The sequence below is a fragment of the Branchiostoma belcheri genome, unplaced genomic scaffold (genome assembly GCF_001625305.1).
Source record: "Branchiostoma belcheri isolate BF01 breed outbred unplaced genomic scaffold, Haploidv18h27 scaffold66, whole genome shotgun sequence".
Classification (NCBI taxonomy): domain Eukaryota; kingdom Metazoa; phylum Chordata; class Leptocardii; order Amphioxiformes; family Branchiostomatidae; genus Branchiostoma; species Branchiostoma belcheri.
Genome location: NW_017804309.1, coordinates 1,037,666 through 1,063,276, shown reverse-complemented (window position 1 = coordinate 1,063,276; position 25,611 = coordinate 1,037,666). Strand labels below are relative to the sequence as shown.

The following is a 25,611-nucleotide window of genomic DNA, read 5'->3' as shown; positions in this document are numbered from 1 at the left end:
AACGTGTTATGCAAGCTAGCGTCGTCAGGTAACGTGGGTGATCGCATGCACGACCGACACAACGTGCAACGGACCATGTTGTTCGTTGGCCGCATGCCACGAAAGTCAGGTCAGGCATGGGCATGCCTGTTATGTCAGCCCTTCCCGCGTCATCCCCTGGTCTTGTGATGTTGGCATCCGAGTGTGCATCATATATAGCGTCAGATGTCTATGTATAACTATCAATGATAATGCCAAAATGCTAAAGGTCAGGCGAGAACGTGCACCTCGAGCTCTCACCAGGACGCGCGGACGGCCTTGGCATTTATACGTCATGCTCAGCTCAGTGTTTCTAGTATAGGCAGGAAAACACGTAAGACTCGTCACTGACAGCGCGTGTGCCGTAAAAAGAAACATGTTTGTTTTGTTTTGGCAGTACGACTTCTATGGGGCATACCCCAGATCTTTGTTCAGGATATTCCATCAAGTTTAAATAGGGGAAGTCAGAATATTATGTAACACCCCAGCAGTGCCATGAGCTGATTTTATTATATACCTTTATAAACCCACACTCTTTTAATGTTTTATTTGAAAAAAAAGTCCCTGTTTGATTCATACACCAAGTTTCAGCTTTTTCCCTGTTGCTACGGTGATTCAGTAAAGTTACTAATTACATTACATTATGAGTATAGACAAAATACGAGTGATCGCTGTTTTGTTTACATGATATACATGCAAAATTATTTAATACATATGCAGACTATCATATGGAAATTTATCAACCAACCGTCACCAGCTTCTTGCCTACCATGACGTAATGGTGATCGCTTGTATAGTGTATTGGCAGCACAATCTAGACAGCCACTATATGCAGGCAGGACACCCCTCCAACATGCAGTTATTCACTTTGTTATTTTACAACTTATAATAAGATATTTAGATACATTCTGATGGGCTACATTGTGAAATATATTTTTACATTGTTGAGGAAATAGCATGTTGAGGAAATAGCATAGCATCTCAATGGAGATGGCCACCACTTTTCACATACTCCTCTGTATTCCTTTGTTTCTTTTCTGAAGTTGGAGATGAGTTGGTCAGCTCTATTGGGCGGGGCCTCTGTGTACTAATTGGTGTCTCCAGAGATGACACACCAAAGGACATGGAATATATGTAAGAGCCACTTTTTTGTTTGTTTTCACATAACTAGGAAATTATCTTTTGGCGTAACACAACAGTTTTGTTCAGTAAGTATAAGCGGCATGAGACCACTGTAGGATTGATCCACTGACACTCTGAGATGGATTCATACTATTGTTACGTGTGGTGTGTTCTTTAACATGCTCAAGGTCAGGGTGTAGCTCTCAAATATATAACTTCTGACTAGCTTTATGTCCCATCAGGTCCCTAGCCAAAGCTAGGTAATGAGACTTTTTATAAACTTGTGGAAGCAAGCTCTTGCTTGAAAAGATGGGGAGCTCCGGAGGGAAATGCACAAACAAACATCATGATACTGGTTATGATCAGAGAAGGCAGAGATTTATTTCATGGTTGATATGCTTTTTCTTTGCTGTAGAGTCCGAAAGATTTTAAACCTGAGAGTGTTTGATGACGACCAAGAGAAAAGATGGGCTCACAGTGTCAAAGACAAGAACTACGAAATCCTGTGTGTGAGTCAGGTAAGTTCCCTTTACTATGAATCTTGAACTGTTTGCAGTGGTTTTGTTTTTGTGGTGTTCCTCCACAGCAAAATCATAACAAGTGAATGCTAGTAGGTGCTTTTGCGGTACAACTTTGTTTTGACTGTAAACAGCTTTTCTTCCCGTAACCCAAGATGAAATCTCCCCCAAAAGAAATGAGTTTACAGTTATTCATCCATGGAAGTGAATAGTAATTCCTGCAAGAATCCAAGAACCAAGAAAATAAATTGGTTTGGCCTAATGGAAATATGTAACATTATGTATTTCAGGTTATTTTACAGGTCTGCTTATGGCTTTATAATAGCCATTCATTATTTATGTAGTCTGATAACATTATTCTGCAATATTGACAGTATCTGCCAGATGGCTCTTTTAACTAGGTAGTTAGTCAGCAGGGGAAAATTTCAGCATGAAAAGCTGCATATACATGTACATGTAAATTGTTCACAGGCTAATGACCAGCTTGTGTAACTGTATTACATGGCGTCAATTTTTAAATTCTCCTCAAGGTTATGCTGTCATTCAACCTGTTTTGTATTTTAAGAACATCTGACAAGCATGGAGTAAGTTCATAGTAAGTACTTAAAAAGTGAAGTGTAAAAAATAGCCTAATGCCAGACCAGCTTGTCAGTTCAATGTCACACCAAGCTGATTTCTTGTAGATACCAAAATATTAGCATTTCCTAAATCAGGAAAATGAAGCAATGACTCCAAGAACCAAGAAATCAAACTGATGTGGCCCGATTGATGAGAAGTTGTTGGAACCCTTGATAGAGTACAGTCTCTATCTGACTGACTGTATAATTGTGTGCATGGTCAGTGAAATATGCAGTGAGAGTCTGTCAACATTGTGTCAAGCACATCTTGTGTAACCACAGAGTAATTACAATGATGGAGACAGTCCCCGTTTGTAGGTCTCCGTCTTGAATCTGGCAGTGATTTGTAGGCAGTGTGAAATTTGTCCTGGCGTGAACCTGTTGTGTAACTGTAAGTACAGGGCAGTTCAGTTTCTGATGCGTTCACAGTTCTGTTTTAATTACTAGTACCTCACGTTGTACAGAAGAGAGGGACGGCCCCCGTTTTGAAGGTGAAAGATGCCAGAAGGATTTTCTTTAATACTAAATGATCTGCATCTATCAGTTGAGACATCAAAGCCAAACATTCTGCTTTAAGTACTTTCAAACTGTGTCACCTTCACATGGGGAGGGAGTCAGACATTAAAGCAGTCTGTAACAAATTGATGTATGTGACCTGTTTACTGAGGGTGTGTGAGGACAAGTATACTCTAGTTCAAGTGGTTATGTTGTAAAATTTCTTACTGTAATGTATGTGGGTTTGTGTGGCGTAACGGTAGTGTGTTCGGCTCGGAACCAAAAGGTCTGGGTTTGAATCCTGCCGATGTCACCGATCTTGTGCCCTTGGGAAAGGCACTTTTTACAAAATTTCCTCACTTCACTCTGGTGAAAATGAGTACTTAGCTTCCGTTACAGACATCCCTTGGATAGGACGTTAAATGGAGGTCCAATTTTTGTGGAGAGCCACACCCCATGCACGTTTAAAGAACCCACCACACTTAACGAAAAGAGCAGGGGACCTTCCCAGTGTGAGTGGTTCAAACCTTACAGTCTGGTCTCAGGTTTGACATTTGACTTGAAGAGGTGATAGTCACCTGTTATGTCAATTCTTCCACAAATGTGGTAAATCTTAAAAATAAATAAATTAAAGTATGGAAAAGATGTTAAAGGTACTGCTGTTCCGTTGCCATTTACCCTGTACTGTATGCTGTTCCATTTGTACACAGTGTCCATTTGTTCATGGTTTGTGCTGACGTCTAGCTGTTCCATTTGTCAACAGTTTACACTCTACAGTGTACTGAAGGGAAATAAGCCTGACTTTCACCAGTCCATGGCAGCTGAACAATCTCAGGCCTTCTATGAAGAGTTCCTCCAACAGATGAGGAAAGCTTACCAACCTGACAAAATAAAAGGTATTGCACAACATGACAAACTAAAAGATACTTACAGTATTTATAGTTGACATACTTCAATATAACTACATGTAGTAACATGAAGTTGTCCTCATAGCATTAGTCTAAAAAGGGATGGATATGACCACTGTGCTTGTGCTAACTTATGGAGTCAATGAACACAGACATATGGGGTGCTAAATCTTGAAGGCTGATTGTCAATTGTGTGCCTTTAACATGGATGTCAGTCATGGTATTTAGCATGTAGCTAGAGTTCATTAATGAAAAGTAAATCTAACCTCTGTGAGACTGGGAATAGCAGACACCAACCTAGTAAGTTGCCTACTAGCAGCACCAAGATCTGCCCTGCTTGGGAACTTGTCATACATGCTCATGCTACAGAGAACAGGATCATCAATGTGCACATGTTATAAGGGAAATACTTTAAGCCAGGGATTTACTGTCCCATAAATGTAGGTCCAGGCCGAGGATGTCTGGTTCAGCAGATTTTTTAGACTTGTGCCTCTGACTCAATACTGCACCAGTCCTCACTCACCCATGGCCCAAATTGCAATATCTTTATGTCAAAGCATGTCTGAAGAGGTCACTGCAAGAACTTCATGAAGCCAGCACAAAAGTTTCAAGATTTAACAGCATTGACTCCGTGAGAGTGTGTGAATCGAGGCATGACATTGGCTTGCAGGCTCTGTTTTCAAGTTGATGTTCCAGTTTATAATTAGTAAGAATTTTCTACACTCCTAAAACCAACAAATTGAATTGGTGGTGGCCTTACATCTGCTTGAGGGTTACAAGTGCATACATATCAGTTCTTCAGTTATTCAGGCATCTTTTCCATATCCTGAGAAATTATTGAAATTACATGTGTGTGTGATATTTAATAATGTCATTGAATCTAATTGGAATTGAGGGCCCCCAGCATTAGGCAGAAAACCCTCCAAACATATCAACAGCAATATAAATGCAAGAATGATAAGCCTGATTCATGACTACTATCCACGCATCTAAAACCCCTGCATTACTGGATTATACATGACAACTAGTGAAAGTCAGACAAAAAAGCCAGTTCTAATTACTTTATGGTTTTACCAGGGGTGGCTAGGTATACTTAGCAATGCAGCCTAATAATAAAATGCAGGTATACTTAACACTTTTACTAATAGGGTTATTAAGTATGGCTGTAAAATTGCTAAGCATACCTGTAAAGTGCTTACTAATAGTTCATTATCTACACAAAAAAGATTGCACTATATTTAGTAAAATTGCACATATTAAGGAAAATTGCAAAGTAGACTTGGGCACTTTATTTTACATTCCATAAAAATTCTTGGCCTGTGTTTGTGGTGAGTGTATGGAATGTATGAAAACATGAGGATTTTAGCTCTAAAAATTACATGAAAGTCTGTACTGCTTCTGTCTATGGAATGTATAATTTCTTTATCAGGCAAACTAGGAACATTTGAAGTCTCCACCAGGGCTTAAAATACCCACACGAAACCTGCAATGCAGGAAAATTGTTTACACAACTGGCATTTCTGCAGAAGAAATGTATTTTCAGTCCTGCCTACAGAATGAATGAATAAAGAATGCAATTAAGCAGCAAGCGTGGGCTTCTCACTGGGAATGCCTTCCAGTCAGAATGTCAATTTGGAGACCTGTATTGAATTTCCAAGGCTCAGACATTATGATGCCGCTGCTGGCCTGGAGTCTTACTTAGGTTTGATACCATCATCCCCCGGAGGAAAGGTTAGATAACAACGAGAAATTGTGCCATAGGTCTTCTTCATTAGGAGGTGGAGGTTCTGACCTTTGAATTTAACAGCTGGAGTGAACAAGAAAAGTTGTTCACTTCTCCTAGAAGTTAAAAGGACCTCTGCTATAGTAAGAGAAGCATGACTAAACTGTAGAAGAGAAGTCTAGAATTAGTTTTCAGGTCAGTGTGAAGAAATTGTGAGAGGGCGGGAGAATGCATAGTGGTATTCTCCACTATACACAGTCAAACTTGTTGTGGCCACTCTACACAGGATGTGTTTGGGTCAATGGGAAACTTAATCTAATGAATCCCCAAAAAGTGGCGACAATGACCAGTGGTCTTTGTGCAAAGGTGGTCACTGGTACAGGTTGGAATAATTGTTATTGATAGTCAAACTGCTTTGTTTCAAAATATTCCACCGATCCACCGAGTACAGACTCAGTACATTACACTAGAGCTTTTTTTTCCCCCATATTTTACAGATGGTAGGTTTGGTGCCTACATGCAGGTCAGTATACAGAACGACGGGCCAGTCACTATACAACTGGAGTCACCTGTACAACAACAAAAGGTAAGACATGTCAAAACTAGCCTGGTATCCATTCTATTCTTGTTCACTATAAGTGCAGATCCCTTTGCATGGATAATATTGGGAACTACATAACACGGGGCAAACAAAATCATTATCAATCATCATGAAAAATTGAAATCATTGTCAACATGATTGTGAAAATCAAGCCATAGACAGGAACATACACATATATGTAACATTGTTGTTGTCATGGTAATGTGTTCTTTTGCCCCTTGTATCGCCAATGATCTGTGAAAAGGGCAGTGACTTGCACTGAGTCTGTCCATGGTGCTGAATCATTGGTGGTGGTGCCAGATGAAAGATTTCTTCCCTATTGATGGAAATGTAAACAATTACATTGTTTTGGGTGTGCCTTGAGTTTGTATCAGCCTAGCCTGCCCCAGGCCTGTAGCTTGCCCCTCTCTCCTCTTTGTTAGGTTCCTCAATGTTGCATGAACTCTGCAGTCCGTGTCTCTATCCTATGTCTTTCACCATCTGGTCTTTCACGCTTCCTTGGGGAGGTCTTCTCTGGCATCTGGGGTTGGAAAACTGCTGGTGGTATGCTCTGTAAACTAAAGATTATGGTGGCTGTTATAACATTGGAGTTTGTTCCCTCATACTGTAACAACCACTGGCCTTCCATTGGTCCGTATCTTTCCCAGTGTCAATATCGCGTGATTACAAATGTTTTAAGTATGATTATTTAATCCAACTTTCTGATGGCAGAAACTGAGGATGCCCTGAGGAAATATGTTCAATCGCAAGATGCATTTCTTGGACAGGTGTCACATCTTCCCTGGGAAATACACCTTGATTTATGGAAGCAATCACTTTGGATTTCCCTTGAGGATGACAAAATTGTATGAGATTGTTCTAATGAGGTTACACGCTCTGTAATTGAATGTACATGAAGGAGGGCATTTTTCATTCTGTGTTGTGAGAATTGAGAACTATTACAGTTGCAGTCTTCACAGACATTATTCAGCATGAAGCACAATTTTAGTGAAACCTGTTCAAACTTTACATTCAGCACACTATTCAGCAATACATTTTAGTGCTTGTACATGAATAGAAACAAAAATAAGCCTTTGAAGCAGGAAATAAACATGGTCAGTAGTTTCTGTGGTATTTTTTTCCATGGCTAGTTTATACTTCTTCCCAAGGGAGTATGTGGTTTTTACCTTGTCTGTCTGTGTCTGTGGACTAGAAGTGTAGCAAGGCAATATGGGCATGGGTATCACAACTGTTTCTACACACACTTACCTGGAGAAAGACATTCAGCAAATACAACCACATGTTCCATTTTACTTGGCTGTTGTTTCCACAACCTCCCAGCTGCCTTCCTTGGGGCCTAATGAGTTCTGCTGCATCTACTTGTTCTCCATCTGACCTTGCCTGGTAATGCCCTGATTGATGGTCTTCCTAAGTCCAAAGCCTTACTCACTGATGCCTTCAGGCAATACCCTCAGTACACAGCTACTCAGTGTTCCTGCAATGTTTTAAGATCTACGTATAGATATCATGTCTCCTTTTTCATTGGCAAGATTGTATCAAACTGCCTACCAAAATAATGCAAGATATATCTTTATGATTCTATTAAATGTATTCTTGTAAAACGGTTGTTTTGTAGTGCAAGAATTAAAGGCAATCTGGCAGTTGAATGAAAGATTTAGACTGCCTGTTTTTAAACCACCTTGTTATGTTTTGTATTTTTTGTCATTGCCGCAGTGTTATGTAGGTCATGTAGGCACACCCTTTTGTAGTGTAGGTACATGTATGTACAGTGTCATTGTATCTGGTTCACTAGATTTAGTCAATACAGTTTATGTCTTACATTGATGCTATAAAACCACCCCAATTTGATTTCTTTACTGTCGGATTTGCCCCCTTGATAACTTTGACAAAATTATTTTTTCAACACAAAGAAAATCAAAAGGAAAAGAGTCTTTAGTCAGATCAAAGGTACTTCCTGCACCATTATTCCGCACTCTAATGAATGGTACAACCTGCCGGTTTAGATGAGAGAGCCTGGTCCTCCTCTGCCTGTTTCATCTCAACACTGCCTCCGGGCGACGTCGTGACAGACTTTTCCTTTAAAGTGCACTAACCAGCAAACGAACCAAATGAAACAATCACAGGCACAAACATTAAAGTAGCTCCAAGATCTGATGAAGGGGGAAATGACTGTTTGATTTGGGAACAAATCTGTTTTGCCATCTTCTTGTCATTCTGTCACCACCTGTATCTTGATATTGTAAAAATAGGTTGTGATGAGATGCATTTCTATGGCAATGATGGGGGGAACAAATGGTTTTCAAAAAAAGACAGCATTGCATTGTAATGACTGTTAGTGAGAGCCAATATAAAACCAATTGAATGCCTTTAAAGCTATGCAATCAAGTGGAAATGCCTATCATGTACATGTAACAGCAGGCAATAGACAAAATAGACTATATAAATAGTGAACTATCTAAATCACATTGGTATTACCTTTACATGTATTTCTTTCAAATTGGGTCATTTTTATAATAGTTTTTAAACTGACTGGTAGTTCAAGTAATTGAAATTAATAAACAGACACTATAGCTACTGCATTTTATTCAATGATTAAACTCAGACACTAGCTCTCAGCCTTTATGACTACTAGTATCTAATTAGTGAATTGATTCATCTGCGTTAAACTTTGCTTTCTTGTCATATTTATTCATCTTAATGTTTGCATTGTTGTATTAGAAGAATGGCATAGCCAGCATTGAATTGTACTTCCTGTCACTGACATGAGGGTTATAACGTAGTCACCTTTATCTCTCCCTTTCCGTTGTGTCAATGCTGTCGTGACATGGCTTCCTTTGAAACTGCACTAATTGGAAGATGAATCAGCTGAAACAAGTGGAAGTACAGACAATACAGTAGCTTTGATCCTCAGGGATGTTTTGATACAGCTTCTTTTGAACCTTGTCTTCAGGCCTCAGCAATTCAATTTTTGGTTCTTACATTGCCCATGTTTCTGATGAAATCAAATGACAAACATATCCAGCGTACCATTTTATTGTGTGTTTTGGGAACAAAAGTCATTGTCTTCCTAGTTGTTACTGTAATAATTTTCCATTTATCAATGCATTGCTTGTTGAAAATTCTTTGTTTAAGTGGAAAGCAGGCTTTGTGGCTCCTGTAACATGCAATTTCAGTTGATTATTTTTCTGCAAAAATTCAAGCATCAACAAATAAAATTGGTGTTGTCTTTAGTGACAAAGTTAATAGTGATTTACATGTGGCTATAACTCAGACTCCGATTAGGCTAAGTGGAGGGAAATATTATAATTTCAGAGAATAGATTTTGTTCGTGATTTCACTTCATGTCAATTTAGGGTTTGCAAAACAACAGTGTACTACTATTCAATTTTGATACCCATAATGATGACAAATTTTCTTTCTCCTTTGATGTAGATAAGTACTGTAATGACGTTGTGAGTCGTGACTGCTGTATATTGTGGTTATTAGGTCCTACCCAACTCTATGGGCAAACAAACAGTACAAATTGGCCATAAAGGACTTAGCCAACCATAGAGTTACCTTTGGTTGAATGAATCATTCTCAGTGCCCCTACCAATTATCCATATTTGGGCCGACTTTTATTTAATTTGAGGGGAGGTCTGATAGAGACTCCTTTGATGTGAGATAAATGCTTGAATGAAGAGCGTGATTCATGACTTCTGCCCACCAATCTCCCTCACATTACCACAGTCCTGCATGACAAACCCATTTATATAAGTCTTACTGCCAATGAATTTGTTGATTGAGTATCAAAATCAAGTGGAGCATATTTTTTGCCTGAAAATCTACCAATCTACCGTCATATTGGACAGCGCTAGGTGGTCTATGAACAAAACACCATTTGTATTCCAGCTGAATATGTCCTTTTAAGCTTGCAGACCTGTGGTGCAAGCTGTTTTCCTGCTGTGTGACAGTGTCTTGATGAGTATAGGACAGAGATGGATGGATATACAGTAGAGACGTTGAACACTATTCATCATTCCTCTTCCTTTCAAAGCATCGGCATAACATTCAGGCTCACCCTTGCAAAAATGGTCTGTAACCTTAACCCTGAGATGCCCACATATAAACACAGTGTTATCATTAATATCAAGACCTTCTCCAGAATGTCCTTAACACCAGGATATCTAATGTGTGCCTACCTCAATTATCACTGATACTGAAGCAAAGTACAAACATGCTTGCAGTTGGGACTAATAACATTTTCTAAAACAGGTGTGAATGCATCTGTCAGAAAAATAGATTGGTTTCAAAGTGATTCAGTAGAAAATCTAGAAAATCCCATTTGAATGTTGTGGATGGTAAAGGGGCCTCAGTTGAGCTGTCTGACTGCATACAAAACACATCATATTGTCTTCTATCTGTATCAGTACTGCTGATTCTGACAGAGGCCGCTTGCTTTCCCCGGAGGCTGCTATTTTTATGAATATTCTCTTGTTGAACCGTTAAACTAGTAACTGTGGATGTGTCCTGTACTTGGTAGTTTGCATTTATTGGCCATTTTCACAACTGCAAGTTAAAGGAGAGGGATGGGTTCCACCATACAATGAATATCGTGCCCACAACAATGTGGATCAACAACCCACTACCCCTACAGACTCAAAAAGGATGCAGGACCCTCCCCTTTGCCTTTTACAACTTCGAAATGCCACATCAAACAGTCGTGTCAGATCTAAGGGACGCCGTCGGCACAGAAAAAAGGTTCAACTTGAACATGATTCATGAGACGTCAGAAGCAGTCAAGCCTCAATACACCGTATGGTCAAGAAATAGCCTTATCTCTTTTCTACAAACTGCACTCCTACTTCACCTTATCTCTCATACTAAGCCTCACAAATCATCTTGCTCCAGGCACATAAGCCAGCACTGTGTGCATTATGTGTTTTAAAAGGGCACATTGGCTGATTTGGTCTCAAAGAGCTCATTTTGTTAAAGATGTCATGACAGAAAGAGGGGTGTAGAATGACTGAATGGACCGTAAGTCACAGAAAATGGAGGTATTATTCAGTTCTTGTTACATCTGCAGGGCTTGAAATACCACATGCATATGCAGGTTACCAGTGCAGGAGTTTCTGATTTCTTTGGAGATGTGAAGCCATTTCTGATGTCCACCTGCGCTGCACTTCTTCATATTCCAGATAAGTATGATGTAGTCAGGCTACTGGACAAGCGTGATGTAGTCAGGCTACACTGATCGGTGCCCATGTCTTGTAACTAATATGCCATGTTTTTATCTTGCTCTTTGCTGCAGAGTAAGCCAGAGAAGGCCAAGGCTGCACGACAACAGAAATGGGAGAAGAAATCAGGAGCCAGTAACACAGCCGAGGAGCCAGCTGATGCCAAAATGGAGCAAGTGACTGAACAGTTGTCGCAGACTTCAACATGACGTCCACTTTGTTGAAAGACACAAAAGGATTAAATTTTGCCTGACATCAATATGCACATCTGCAGCTGTAGGAAAACACACAATGGCACCCAAAAAAGTGGATTAGATCATCTCCAAACAAAAAATGGAAGATCTCATACATGTTGAATATTTTTAGTGAATCTGCTGTTTTATTCAATTTTAACTGTTAAGCCAACTGTATCTTATCTTTACCTTTTCGACCTTCCCTGACATTCTGTGAGCTACTGTGAGAATAAGGGAAACACTTGACCTCTTTCACACTGGTGAATGTACTTTTATCTGAAATGCGCATACTGTAAATCTGGAAATATTTGCAGTGACCTCTCCTGTGCAAAACCATCACAAACTTTCTGCCAGCAGTGCACCTTCAGCACACTGGAGTAGGCATTTTGCTAAGGATTCTCTCTTGGTTATGGGGTTAGGCAGTAAGGAGAAAGTTAGATATGGCAAATGCCTGCTTTCCCCCTCAAACCTATTAGTAAGTGAATTTACAGTTTAAGTAGGTGAGACAAGCAGAACCCATTATAACAGTCATCAGTGAAGTATGGGTTGACGTACACTACTCATAACTCTGAGCCCTCAGCACCACGTTTTCGGGACATTAATCATTAAACAGTAGTCTCTTACTCTTAGTCACATTGGCGCAGTATTCCTGGCTAGGCAGGTGGACACGTGATCGACAAGTGACAGGTTTGATTCCATGCGTTCCCGACACTTCAGAGAATCTATCCACTTTAGAATTCATGCAATTATTTTGCATTACGTGGTGTTCTGCCTGGATATCTAATCTTCATCCACGCTGAATATATTTGCTGTTAACAAGCCACATGTCTGTGTCTTCCACGGAATGAAGACTTTCGAACGGAGTGGGTGAGCAACAGGTGTTGGTGACAACGCAGGAAATGTCCCTCACAAATGTTTGCTCATCTGTTAATGCCAGGCCATGACTGGATTGTTTCATAGACATAAAATTCTCGTTTGATAGGACCACAGGTCAATGACCCCAGGCTGAATACCCTATGATACTAAATTCTGTGTCCCCCCATAGATGCGTTGAGCGGCCAAAATTTTGACAGATTTCTCATGCAGGGGAGCGCTCAACGGTCCGCAAGCTTACCCGAAGGTCTGTCGGTGATCGTGCAGTGGTCCGCATGTCGCCATTGAATGTTGAAGTATTTTAAAGCAGTGGAAGCTTTTTCGCCGAGCCAACCTTTGCAATGGTTTGGGCGAATTTTTGGTGACATATCGAATTTTAGTCGTCCGGCGGTTACCGTCCATGGAAATTCATTGTATTTATAGTACGGGTGAAAGAGACTCGTTACAGTAAGCAGATAGACTGGATATTAGTCCTTTGATACAGGACGCTGTGCTGCCCGCCGGGCGTTTAACAGCCACTATTAGGAAGAAAAATTAGTAACCGCTCGTACATCCGGGCCCAGATGAGCTCTTCTATTGTGGACATCCATCTACTGACAGAAAAGGTGGGAGCCAGACTTGCCGGGTACCTACTACATAAGGACCGCCTGGCAAATTAGGCCATTTTGGTGGCCTCTTAGCTAAGTTTTCCCATTGACTCAAGCTTTGATACTCCCGTCTACAGTGATCTGTTATCATAGAGTGGCGTCCTGGGCAGTATTGACTGTAGTTATTGACCGAATAGGGTGAATAATTTTCCAGAGGAATTAGACGTTGGTTACTATAATTAGGCTCTAGTTGGTTGACATCGAAGGCCATAGCGGCTGTTCACAGGCCCCGGAGTTGCTAACATGTAACTTGCCGACTGAATCCTCTAGCGAATCATTCACCCTATTTGGCCATTTTCTCCATGTGACCAGAGGAGTTTGGCGGAGGGAGACTGTGAGGCTCCAGACACAGGAGTACATTATAACCGGAGACATTTTGCAAAGGATTGATGACTACGGCGAAAGTTTCGAGGAAAGACATTCTTTGTACATTCTTGGCGAACCTGAGGTCAGAGAATGCACCAGACTGCTTTTGACAGTACTCGTAGTGTGAAGAAAATTGATTGGGATGCAGCAGTGAACTACATCCACCACAGTCCGTATGGAATAAAAAAGCGTGTAACACATCTAACATTTGTCTACTCATCCATTTATAACGGTGGCATAATCCGTCCTGCATTCATTTAGCCGCACTTGAATGTGGTTTGGCAATGCATACAAGTCATGACTCTAGCACATTAATGTGGCGATGTTGTTTTCATTCCCCTTTTCTCGTCCTTTCTGCTGCGCCAGGAGGCCGTGTTTGAAATCAAACATCGGTCCACTTGATGGGTTTAGTAATGGAGTACCAGCGTGGTTTGTTTTGTCACCATGGCAACATCAGCACCAGCCGCTCCGCCGGAGGAAGTCGGGTACTTACGGCAGGATTTGCACCTACATTTATCTTCCTTAGGTTTTACATGTACGCACTCAGACAGACAAATGTCATGTAGTACATGTTTGGAATAGAATTTCAGATTACGTTCTGAACACAGCAGTGTTGATTGTATCTCGATGGGATCACTGGTCATTCTTCTGTTTCAAAAAAAAAAGAACTCAAACCTAACAATAAAGAGCTAGCATTTAAATCAGACTAGATCTAGTCACATTTTATTTCACTTAATATGGTTTGATTTATTTAGACAAATAACACAGGGATCTGTCCACGTTGGTCCCGAGTCCCGTCCAACGTAACTGGGTAGACTCGGGCCAAAATAGAATAGTGGTGTGTTACGCCGAGGGGCGGTTATACCGGCTATACAGATTCACTTTTGTGGCAGAAAGTCCTTGTCAATGTCAGTGTGACGCTGGCTTTACAGAGGAATGGGCGAAATTGGACTGGCCGGATATTTTAACCCTAAAAAGTGTATTGTTCTGATGGCATATCAGTTCTTTCTAAGAGGTTACAGAGGCCGGGACCACAAGAAACCAATTACCGAGAACTGAGAGCCTGTAGATCGTGCTGAGGAGACCAGACCTAACTGATATCCAGGGCACGTAGATGTGGAGGTTACTCCGGGTGGAATGACTATCGGTGCAGAAAATAGTCCCGACAGCGGCGTCGACTCATCCAGAAGTGAGCTGAAAAGGCCAAAAGGCGCCATGATGGCGTTTTATAAAGGGTAATTATGAACTAAGCCAATTCATGATCAGGTCCGAATGTCGCGATCGGTCCGCCAAACGATATCGATCCTCCACACATGTCTCTCTCCGAGCGGGGAAAGCTGTTACAAACTTGTTACTAGCTGCTGGGTTGGTGGATATTCCGGATCAGTGTTGCCCTTATAAGGTGAATAAAAAAAGGTAATACCCCCTCTCAACTAGAGGCTACGGCCGATGACCAACCAAACATTTTGACAGGTCACTTAACGAATGTCACAGATAAAGAACGACTCTTACGTTTTGTGTGTTTTGTTGTCTTTTCAATCAAAACTTTGCGTCATATTCCAATTATAACATCAAGGGTCACACCAAGCCAATTTTGGTCACTCAGTGATTGCCGTCTAGTGGAACCTTACAGAAATTGCAGAATGCTGTTGCCCCAATTCAGAACGCCATTGATACCTATCGCTTATGCAATTCATCGCGGTGAAGTCTTTACCACTTAGGGCCCGGTGGCATACATGTACGATCTTCATACGATCGCAAAAAATACACTCTTGGCACAGTCGTGCAGGTGTCCTTGCACGACTTCAGCTGTCTTGTTACGGAAAATTCTCATTTGGAGCCTTGTCGGTGGTTGGTTCTGGCACAACCTTTTTAAAAATCCTGCGACATCAAGTGACGACCTACGACGAATGTGACTGCACATCACGCGGCTGCACGAGCTGTTTTTTTAAAAGAGGAGAAAACACGACGCAAGACTGTGACGTACCTACTCTCACCACCTGTGTGGAAACAAACCATCATTAGATCCTCTCATTCATAATTCAGCAGGCGATGTCGTGACGAACGATCAGACCAGACTCGAAATATTTCCTGTTTACGTCATTTGTTCCTTTGCGTGATGAGTTTCATTTGGTTTTTAACTGAAAACATCAAGGGTTTCGTGAAAGGGTTTAAAAGAGGACCGTCATTTATCATTAGGCTCGTGTCGTATTAAGGGCAGATATATGTTTATAAATACCACTCGGTACGTGGCTATTAAAAGGTTAACGCTCGGTTTCATTATGTACACTGTCCTGTCCGTCATTGTATGATGCAATAATTCCAAGAACCGTTTACCGTCCCTGTGCGAATTTGTTGATGTTTCTGAAAAACATGTGTGTTGTTTTTCTAACGTTAGCGCGGTGGGGTCTTTAAGTGTAATGGGTTCTTCAACGTAATTAGCGTCCCTCAGGCATACAAGCACACCATGGCTCTCAGACGAAATGTTTTATCCTCTTTCCGCGTACCAAACTAGTGTTTCTCTGTCAGTACCGTCCATCATATCTCACTTTCTACCGCATAATGACCTGTCTAATGCAACCCCACTCACGCCTGACCCAAATTGATCATGTCTATGATAAAAGTAACACAACCGAATACCTTCCATGTCCTCACACATACAGTTCTTTGCTTTACGTCTCATCCCTAACCTAAGCTCTGTGCCTAGAAATCAGTTGGCTTTGCATTGAAAATTAAAAATAAAAACTAAAAAACTAGGTATTCATTTTCACATGAGTCTAGTGAAGAAATAGGTGTGAATTGCTTTTCCCAAGGACCCAACAATAAGGATGGGGACTGCTAGGGATTCGACCCAAGAACCTGCAGCTTTTTTTGCTACCTGCTTTGCAAGGAGTAAAAGTCAACACAGAAACCACCCTCTTATTTCAATGATTGACTTGTTACAAAATGTTGGCTGCCAGGAAAACGTCACGATCTCGGAACATCTGCTTGGAGATAACGACTGCTTGACGTTGTCCACTCGAACTGATGACGTGCACGCAGTGGATTCCATGAAAGCAAGCAAATATCACTTCCCTGAATTATAAATCAATCCAGCAAACGTATCACGGCAGTCGTATTGATACCCGTAAATATTTCATCTCATACAGCAGTGATGATGCGTGATTTTGTCATCTACAGCCTACATGGACCATATTCAAGATACACATGCTAGCCAATTCTTCGTTATTCAAGCTCAGCCCTTCTGTAAGAGCCCTTGTCACCTTTACCACGACTACAAGATCATGTTTCGGTAGCATTTGCAGGTTTACTGGTTTCGTTTTGAGGGGGGGGGGGTATAATGGACTTACAAGAAGCCATGTACTGACAGTGACAATCAGAAGCAACATATCATCAGCTAAAAAAACCGTAGTCCTGCTAACGAGGCTAGGGACCTTAGCGTTTTTCCTTGTTGCATTTATTGTTCCACATGATGACCTTTCTCCTTCAGGGAGTTTTTCTTGCGCTCCGGAAATATCAGATCAAAACGCTTTCTCCCTTTGAGCAATATGCGCGTTGAAACCTCATTTTCAAAGACAGGAAATGAAATATGACTTCCATCGGAACTAATTAGTCGGAATAACCGCCCCTAGCAGTAAAACAAGGTTCACTGCCGGGTAATGACTTTTTGTCACATCAAAAGATGTATAGAATCGTATGGCTTGCACCCATAACTGTGCCAAGAGACCACCATCGCATCTAGATGTCTATCAGTTATCAATCTTTAAGAACTCAAATTTCTAATACTTTTCCTTTCTTCCAGTCAATGGGAAATGGCTGTAGAACAGATTCTAATGAACAGCCCGCATGTGCAGAGGAGGGCAAAGAGATTGGAAAAAGTGGACCAACGGAAAAACGTAGAAAATGCGTCAAAATACGCAAAAACATCAGTTGGGAGCATTATAGGAACATTTGACGTACATATATGTCCATGGCTCAGATCCAGACAGGGACTATTATGTCATGATTCTGAGAATAGCATTCTACAGCCCCGGCGCCGGGAATAAACATTTCTAAGGGCTGTCTTTTGGGACCGGGTCGGTGCGTCACTGGCATTAGTGTGTAGAAATGTGGGACCGTGCCGGGAGACCTGGGTTCTTGTCCCGCTGGGACATGCATGACGGGAAAAAATTATACCCCTTTCAGTTTTCTGAGTGGATGCATAAAGTACGCTTAACAAATTAGGTCAAATTTGAGATTTTCATACATTCGTGAAAAGCATTAATGTACAGATATATATAACATGGAAAGGTGGATATCGATGGTAAAGAATCAGTTCAAGGCTCATCAAGTTCTCACTGCACGGCAAGATCATTTGTATCCTTTACTTATTGTATCTCTACACCAACCCTGCGGTTCTTTCTGTGCTCGGTGCTGCCCTAACGTTTTCCAAATTTTGATACCTTCTCCGCTCCGACTGGCTGTCGACTCCCGTCCTCCCCTAAAAATAGTATAACCCAATATACCATGACGTCATTAGCAGACGACATTTTATATGCTGTGACTTATAGCCTGCCAGATTTGGGGTTTGTCTTCCCTTGTTTATACACAAAGCTGGTTCATGTCATCGTTACCTCATCTCCGGGGGATCTCCGGTTAGAGGGATGACGAAAACGCCACGGTGCGTATTGATGGGGTGTTAGGTGATGAGCCACTACGTAATCTCCAAGCAGATGTAGTGTTTTCTCTTGACATCTTTCTTCTGGTCCGCGTTTCTATCTGTTCGCCTCCTTGAAAGACGTAGAAATGCCTCAAAAAGACTAAGTCAAACCCTACATCTTCTTGACGATTTCTAGACAATTTTATTGGTACGTTTACATCCACGTGCGCCAGTCACTGCATTTTTATGTACTTTGTTCACCTTATTTGTGGAAATAGATAATGAAGCTTTTCCCTAGCTTTCTCCGTTTTGAAATGAGCAGACCCCATCCAACATTCACACAGCTCACTAAAGACACCGTTATAGCCGTTACGGGTCTAATGTTACGTCATACTGAGGCTAGATAGATGACAGCAGGACTAGCTGTCTGTATCTCCCTCCCACAGCTGCTTCCTTCAGAGTTCGTCTGGCCGTAAGTTTCCCGCCATTCATCTATAAGCAGCTAAGGATCCGGTTCACTCAAAGTATTTTATGAGTGGCTTTTCAACATGTAACGTTGGTACGACCTCCTTGTTCTTGCAAAAAGTGCAACGTTAACACTTAAAGTGCAATACTAAAAGTGCAATGTCGCAAAAAAAACACGCATAAAAGTGTTGCAAAACCACGGAATATCCGGATCCTTACATCTACTTGCCCCAACGCTGGGGAAGTTGACCCTAGTGACAAGACTGACTAGAAACATCCAATACCTCAAGTCAGCTGGTGTATTCATACAATCTGCCTAGCACCTAAATTTGCAAGTTTACATATTTGGCTAGCTGGCAGCTGGCTTATGAGTCAGAGATTCTCTCTCTTGTCAGCTGACACTTCCAGTTGCGGTCCTCGTGTTATTTGGAGTCCGTCTGCTTGTCACTTGTCTGAAATGTGTGCGCTTTCTGGAAGAATGCGATGTTATAAGGTGAGGTGTTGAGCGAGTGCGTCGCCCCGCCCACTTAACCTGCGGGACGGTCACGTGGCACGGCGACGTTATAACGGAATCAAAGCTGGCGCGCTACCTGGCGCAGACTGTCATAGCATTACCCGTCGTCCAATGGCACCAGTTCGGGTTAATGTGATTTGGGCTGCTGCTCTGTGATTACCAGCATCAATTATGGGCAGGACAAAAATAGCGGCGCAGTTCCCATAGCCCGGCATCTGCTCGGCGCGAGGCGTGGAGACGGCAGTGACAGCGACGCCGTCCGTGCCGTACTGACCGTTCCTCCCGCCCGGCAGCTCGTCCGACGGCCGCCCCGCCGTGCCGACCGCCAGCCGCCCGCCCGCAGCTGACGTCATGCGGCATCGGGCCTGACTCGCGCGCCCGCCCGGATAGACCGCCGCGTCGCCATGGTCCGCAGACGTGCCAGGCGATCCTCCCTGCTCGGGAAGCTGTTCTTCATCTGCACGGTCCTCTTCGTCTTCTCTACGGTTTCTTATTTCGGCCGGGATGGCGCAGGTGGGTGTGCATCTGTTTGTATGTGTGTAGCAATTAGCGTGTTTTTGTATGCTGCACACCCGCCAAGTTAAAAAGCTGGGCCGGCCGGCCGGCGCTCCAAGCGGCGTTTGAATATTGATATTCACTTTATTCTCCGCATTATTCCGAGAATCGGGGGGCGAAATTGTCCTTTACGCTCATGTGGCATAACGTACATTGCTTGAACAGTCTTGCCTCCCGGTGACATTGTGTGCGTTCTGCTGGAGAAGCAGCGGTCACCTTCAGCAAGATCGCTCGCAGCACGAGTCAGAAGACGGTCCCCAGCGCGTTGGCAAATTGTGGACGCAATGGGGCATGACAATTGCAGCAGAATAAACGTCGCGTCGGACGGTTTATGTAGGGCCCCATAAACCAAGGGCAAAGCTGCGGCTTAATATAGCCGTTAAAAAGGATGCGTGTGGAGCTGATAGGAGTAAACCGCCCGGTCCTATCTACCCGGTCCTTTCTGACATGCCGGGATAACGAGGTTAAAAGGAAGCGGGGGAAGATCTCCTTGATGACTGTTTACAAATTTGTCTTTTATGTACTGCGTTTCAGAAAAGATCCCGGGCCCGTTCACGGACGTCAGACAGCAGCCGTTTCTCCACCGACTCCTCCTGTCCATGCCTACCAACAGGAGCGGGGGAAACGACTCCGAGTGTACACCCCTAAGTAAGTGTGCCTCTCTTATTATCGCTCTGCGCATGCGCCGGCAGTGGTAGCTGACGTCATTCAGGCGGGAGACCTGTCATTACCTTTGTGCCGGCTGTATTGATGCATGTCTCGCTGATCACCCCGGTTATTGCTGTTTTTATTGATTCAACATCATGAATAATTAAGTCTGTCTACGCACTGGGTAGGGCGATGGCGACGCGTGTGTGTGTGTGTGTTGGCGCAAACGGGTTCACTTCAAATGTGCAGGAAAACGACGTCGCTTGTTGTACGTGCATCATACATGAGTCTGGCGGAAGGCCCAGTTGCAATTATTGTAAAGTTCGCAGGTGTATGATCCCAGTCACACTGCACAAAGAAGCTGATGTATAGGAAAAGTTGTTGTGTGGATCACCACGGAGAAGTTTCAGCATTTAGAGATGGGCAATAAAACGAGGAGACCAAATATTGTGTGACAGCCGGCTTTTCATAGCGTTAAACGAAAGGCTGGAAACGACAAACACGCAAACCAAATCCCTTTCAAAGCGCTTGTCGTCTGCACCCGCGCTAAATGACGGGTTGCCAAACGCGCCACCCTCTTATGGAGAATTCCCATAATGGCAGTGAATACGCTTAAGGTGTTGGCCTTTTTAAGTGTGCTGGCTCCGCACGTGGGCCGTTTCCCACCCATACTCAGCCCCTGCCGCATGACGGATAGGTCTGACACCCCCGCCATTCTTCCCTCCCCGGTAGGTCCATTACAGATGTTCCCGCGAGTTTTCTCACACGCGCTTACAGGTATTATTGATGGCTTATTGTGTGATTCCGGTGAGTTCTTGTCGGCTGTATGGAGGCTTAATGTCAGTAACCCTATTACATTTTTACCGCGCCGAAGAATGCCTGAGTTACGTGACTCATGGTTTATGATAGGAGTGTAAATTTGTTAACCATTTTAATGACTCGGCACGCCATCAATGCTGATCCCCCAAGATTTGGAAAGGCACTTAGAAATTGACAAATGAACTTCATTTTAACGTTAGATATCTTTACAACTATAAACGTTCCGGCACGAATGTAGATAACATAATACAGACTTGGCACGCCATGCAACACTAAAAGCATGCTGCATATTCAGCATTTAAATGAAATACAGACCACGCCATACAATACTGATCACCATAGGTTTGGAGAGACAGTTGGACTTTGAAAAATGTACTTGATTTTGAAGTAAAATATCATTACAACTACGAACGTTGTGACCGTACTGTAGATAGCACAATATGACCATAGGAGGATTTCAACTGACAGCACGCGTTTACTGTATATTCTGCCGAAATAACGGGCTCAAGTTTTTGTGTTTTCTCAAGGTGTTTTTGTTCATTCTGTAAAACGCCCAGATTGTGTGACGCTCTGCAGCTATAATCTAAGCATCCAGCAATTCTCCAGATACTTCTTCGACACAAGAAAACCAATCACCCCCTTAAATACACCACACTTTAACTTGTCACATGTATTGTTTGAATTAAAACAAAGTACTTTTCCCTTATCAGTAACAACATACTTCCCCTTTAATATGGTATATTTCATAACCATGTACGGATACTTGAGTTCCAAATTTATCAAATGTCTTCAATTTCGGGTCACTCTGAAAATCTAAGACGACCAATGTTGATGCAAATGGCTATCGATATCCACAAAGACCATTTCTACTAAATCTGAGTGTTATCTGAACTATCTGCAAGCCGGAAACAAGGTTGGGGGTGGAGGTGGGGGGTCGGATTGTTGTGCGCTTGATTGTGCACTCGTATATTGTCAACTTATCTATCAAGATACCCCTAACTTTTGGTCACTGACAGTTTCTACTATGTTTCCGACAGGAAGATCTGTAGTCTTCAACAGAAATATCTTTTGGAGACTAGGCTTTAGCCCCGTTACGTCCTGGTACAAACACTGCAGCCTGAAGTCCTTCATCAGCCAATCATGTACGGATCTGACAGACCCATCTCGTGTTGCCTTGGCAACCGCCCTTGCTGACGTCACTAGCGTTTAACTTGGCCCAATCAGGACGTTGAACCGGTCTATGTGAGGGAGCGCGAAACGGGGACGCCTCAGGCATGGGAGTTCAAACTTGGCTTGTCGTTCTAGTCACAGATCACACAAAACAAATGTTTTTAAATGTATGATATTGCTTCCCAGGTTAGCCTCCACCATAGTATAATAGTATATTAAAATTCGACACATCTTGAATGAATGGCCTGGAGATTGAGCCTACTGTAACATTTGCGTGGGCAAGTGCAACCCTATAGTGCCCAAAAACTCTGCCGGTAAACTTTTCTCTGTGTGGCTAAATACTTTAATTTCCCAGCCAGCGTTGTTGGACTGTTGGAGACTTACGATAGACGGAAGACGAAATTGAACCGCCGTGGGTTGTTGGGAAGATTGCCCAAGATTACGCCTCGGATATTGATCCGACTCCTCAAGACGCTGAGCCCTCCTTACAGATTTGGAGCGATTTCATGGGGGATCGAAAGCGACAGGACAATGTTGTTGAAGTAGTTCCCGCCCGGAGGCCACAATTTGGAACATTTCGGTTCTGGTGTTTATTTCGTGCCCGTCCCAGCTGCAGTAAAACGGTTTTACATGGAGCTTCCTATCGTTTGTTGGGTTTTTGAATAACAATACTGAAAACTATAATGGGCACATATGTACTCGCTGTTTTTCAAGGGTAAGAATATCGCCACCAAGGTGGTTTTAAAGTGGCCCCGGGGGCGAACACAAATCAATCCAACAGGCGGTATCGCCTTTGAGTGTAGGTTGTGTATCCAATCACCATCATTAATATACAATACGCCTACATGCACATATATGGAACTATACAGCAATAGAATGAAGACCTTAATTGAACATGCTGGTGCCATTGTCATAACGTACATTCAAATTGACATTGGCACAGACATCTATTCTGTAGATCTTTGAAAATAGCACTGATTTCTGATTGCATTCACTATGATTTTCTCATTGCTATCTGGTATATATCTTACAGGCACACGTTGGTCCCAGTGCAGTAATCTGGTATATGGATTAGCTTCTTCTCGCATCTTTATAATGGTGGAAATGGGGTTTGTGAATGATCTGTTGGGAAAAGATAGCAGGAGCTGCCTGGGCCATCTGTCTTCTAAAACTAACATCTCCCCGCCCGGAGGCCATTTAGCACAGAAACAAGCAGAAACAGACAGTTACTGTAACGCTCGTGTGCGAATGAGCTGCTCCATCAACGTAAGATAAGCCCGGGATAACCCCAAGACGACTTCCTTCGTTTCTCGTCTTCACGGTCTTATTCTTCTTCGTCTTATCTCCATGTTCCTCCCTGAGTTACCGCCTACATTGTCAGGATTTCTGATTTTTGTCCAACACAACCCCGTGTCCGTCGACGACACTTTAGTTTCCATGATTAATCACACAATTTGCTCCCTCTTAAAAATACAGAATAGTTATTGGTAACAACCGGTGAGTATTGGCATGAAATACGGCATGAAAGCAATGACAGCGAAATACAACAGTTCCTGGAAATAGTCAATTCAATTAAATGCTGCAGTGACGTCACGGTATGCATGGCAGCCAGTTCAGACGGTGGTACCACGGCTCGTGAAAAACGTTCTTTCCAGAAGCAAGCGAAATATGATTATCGTGAGTACATACAAGTACAAGCTATTATAGTTTGCTTACATCTCGAAGAATTTACAAAATTCACAGATGGCAGGCATGATAGTATTATTTTAGATAGGAAGACATGAAAAGGTTTGAACATGTTCTATCACCGTCTGATTTTGAGCCAATTAGATGAGCCATCGTAGCCTGCTATCTATCCTATTCCGGCTCCTGTGACCGTAGTTTCCAGCTGAATATTCGACGTGGACGCTATCACAGAGCAGACAAGCAGAGCCTGAATAAGGTTTTTTGAATTTATTGATCTCATTTTAAATTATATAGAAAAAAATTGCCAACACACAGCAGTGAAACCAAATGTCACCCAATATTCCGCAAACTGACAAAAGGCAGTTCTTTTTCGCACGTAGAAATACAGACACGCTTGGTAAAACAAATTACAGGTCAAGATAGGTTAGCTCGGGGTCAGAAGGGCCATGAGTGCAGTCCGTTCCAGCTGGCCTGTGCTCTGTCCATTACCAGAGCAGGACGTCGACGTTGGCAGGATGTTGTCTGGTCAGTGTAAGGTCACAACTGACTACCTGCTACTGACCTCTTTCTCTAACCAGGATATTATTTAAATAGATGTAGGAGATGGAAGGCGAATCGTTCATAATGCAACAATAGAAAGGCGTACTAAATGTTGTAAAAACAGGGACTGAGCTGGGAGTCACTACCGAAATTACTACGAGTGATTTCGGAAATCGATGCAAAGTGACTTCCCCAAGGGCACACCACTGAGGTCCTCCTTGGTTTGGAAGCTAGAACTTACAAATTCTGAGTCACCAACAGTAACCACCAGACCACCTTGCCACGGTCTGGTATCCTCGGCACGCAGGGAGGGCCGGAGGCGGAGAAGTTCACCTGTTCGCCGCAATCCAAGAGGCGACATAAAATGTTGTGTTAAAGCCTGAAGTTTGGAACGGTTCTGGAGTGTGGTATGACAGATATTTCCTGACACCGACCCTCCGGACGTTTCTGGTAGCCACCGATTGCTTTGCCCGATTGATGGCCGTCTAAAAAAATCAGAACCCGCGGTTTATGACCACACCACGCTATATAATCAGAACCCAGAGTATAACTAGAAAGGCCAATATTTGCTTTGGAGCAAATATAGCGATGGGTTCACCACATTTTACCACATGGCAGGGAAAGAATGAGAAACACAAGGGAAAACAATGCTTTACATTGATATAACTATAGTATGAAGTAACATACAACTAAGACTACAACAGTTGGATAGCTATTCCCTACATTATTGGTTAGGATTGCATAATGCAAACTGTTGATTTTCAAGATAAAAAGAAGCGTTCATAGCCCGCATTCCAATGCTGGAGCAGGAAAGCTTAAAATACCTACCAAAACACTTGAATACAGACATACTGTCAGTATGGCATGGCTCTGTGCAGGTGTAAATGAAGTTAAGCCAGTTAAATCCCAACAGCCAATCAGCAAGGAGAATAGAGGAAAGCTGCATGCCTATTGGTTGATGCCTTGCATGCCATTGTGATGACTCATGTCCAAATGTGGTAAACACTGCACACTTACACAGTAATACATTAGCTATTACACAGCCAAAAAACTCAAATAAAACCATTCTAAAAGCCTGTATCACAATAATTTAAAAAACGCCTAGGGGTATTTGCCCACTGTACCTCCATACCAAATTTCAGGACCTTAGGCCCTAAAATGAAGAAGCTGAATCCATTTAAAGATATGGCAGGAGGAGAAGAAGAAGAAGAAGAAGGAGGAGAATCATGAGAAAAAGC

The 25,611-nt window shown here is 42.5% G+C and overlaps 2 protein-coding genes across 3 annotated transcripts in view; both read left to right on the top strand.

Annotated features, from left to right (window-relative positions):
- The window catches only part of LOC109483713 (D-tyrosyl-tRNA(Tyr) deacylase 1-like), a 16,917-nt gene extending 2,871 nt beyond the window's left edge, over positions 1 to 14,046 (top strand). Inside the window, exons 2-6 of one of the 2 annotated variants that reach the window (XM_019786759.1) lie at positions 1,062 to 1,152; positions 1,556 to 1,658; positions 3,534 to 3,666; positions 5,899 to 5,987; positions 11,293 to 14,045. In XM_019786759.1, the coding sequence (XP_019642318.1) occupies positions 1,062 to 1,152; positions 1,556 to 1,658; positions 3,534 to 3,666; positions 5,899 to 5,987; positions 11,293 to 11,427 (551 nt within the window). In that variant the 3' untranslated portion in view covers positions 11,428 to 14,045. Of the gene's footprint in view, positions 1 to 1,061; positions 1,153 to 1,555; positions 1,659 to 3,533; positions 3,667 to 5,898; positions 5,988 to 11,292 lie in introns of both variants that reach the window. The other variant, XM_019786760.1, reaches the window with a different exon arrangement.
- A 4,508-nt stretch (positions 14,047 to 18,554) lies between these two features.
- LOC109483703 (sodium/potassium/calcium exchanger 4-like) overlaps positions 18,555 to 25,611 on the top strand; it is a 30,735-nt gene continuing 23,678 nt past the window's right edge. The window contains exons 1-2 of the mRNA XM_019786744.1: positions 18,555 to 19,468; positions 20,045 to 20,158. Coding sequence (XP_019642303.1) covers positions 19,360 to 19,468; positions 20,045 to 20,158 — 223 coding nt within the window. The 5' untranslated portion in view covers positions 18,555 to 19,359. The remainder of the gene's footprint in view (positions 19,469 to 20,044; positions 20,159 to 25,611) is intronic.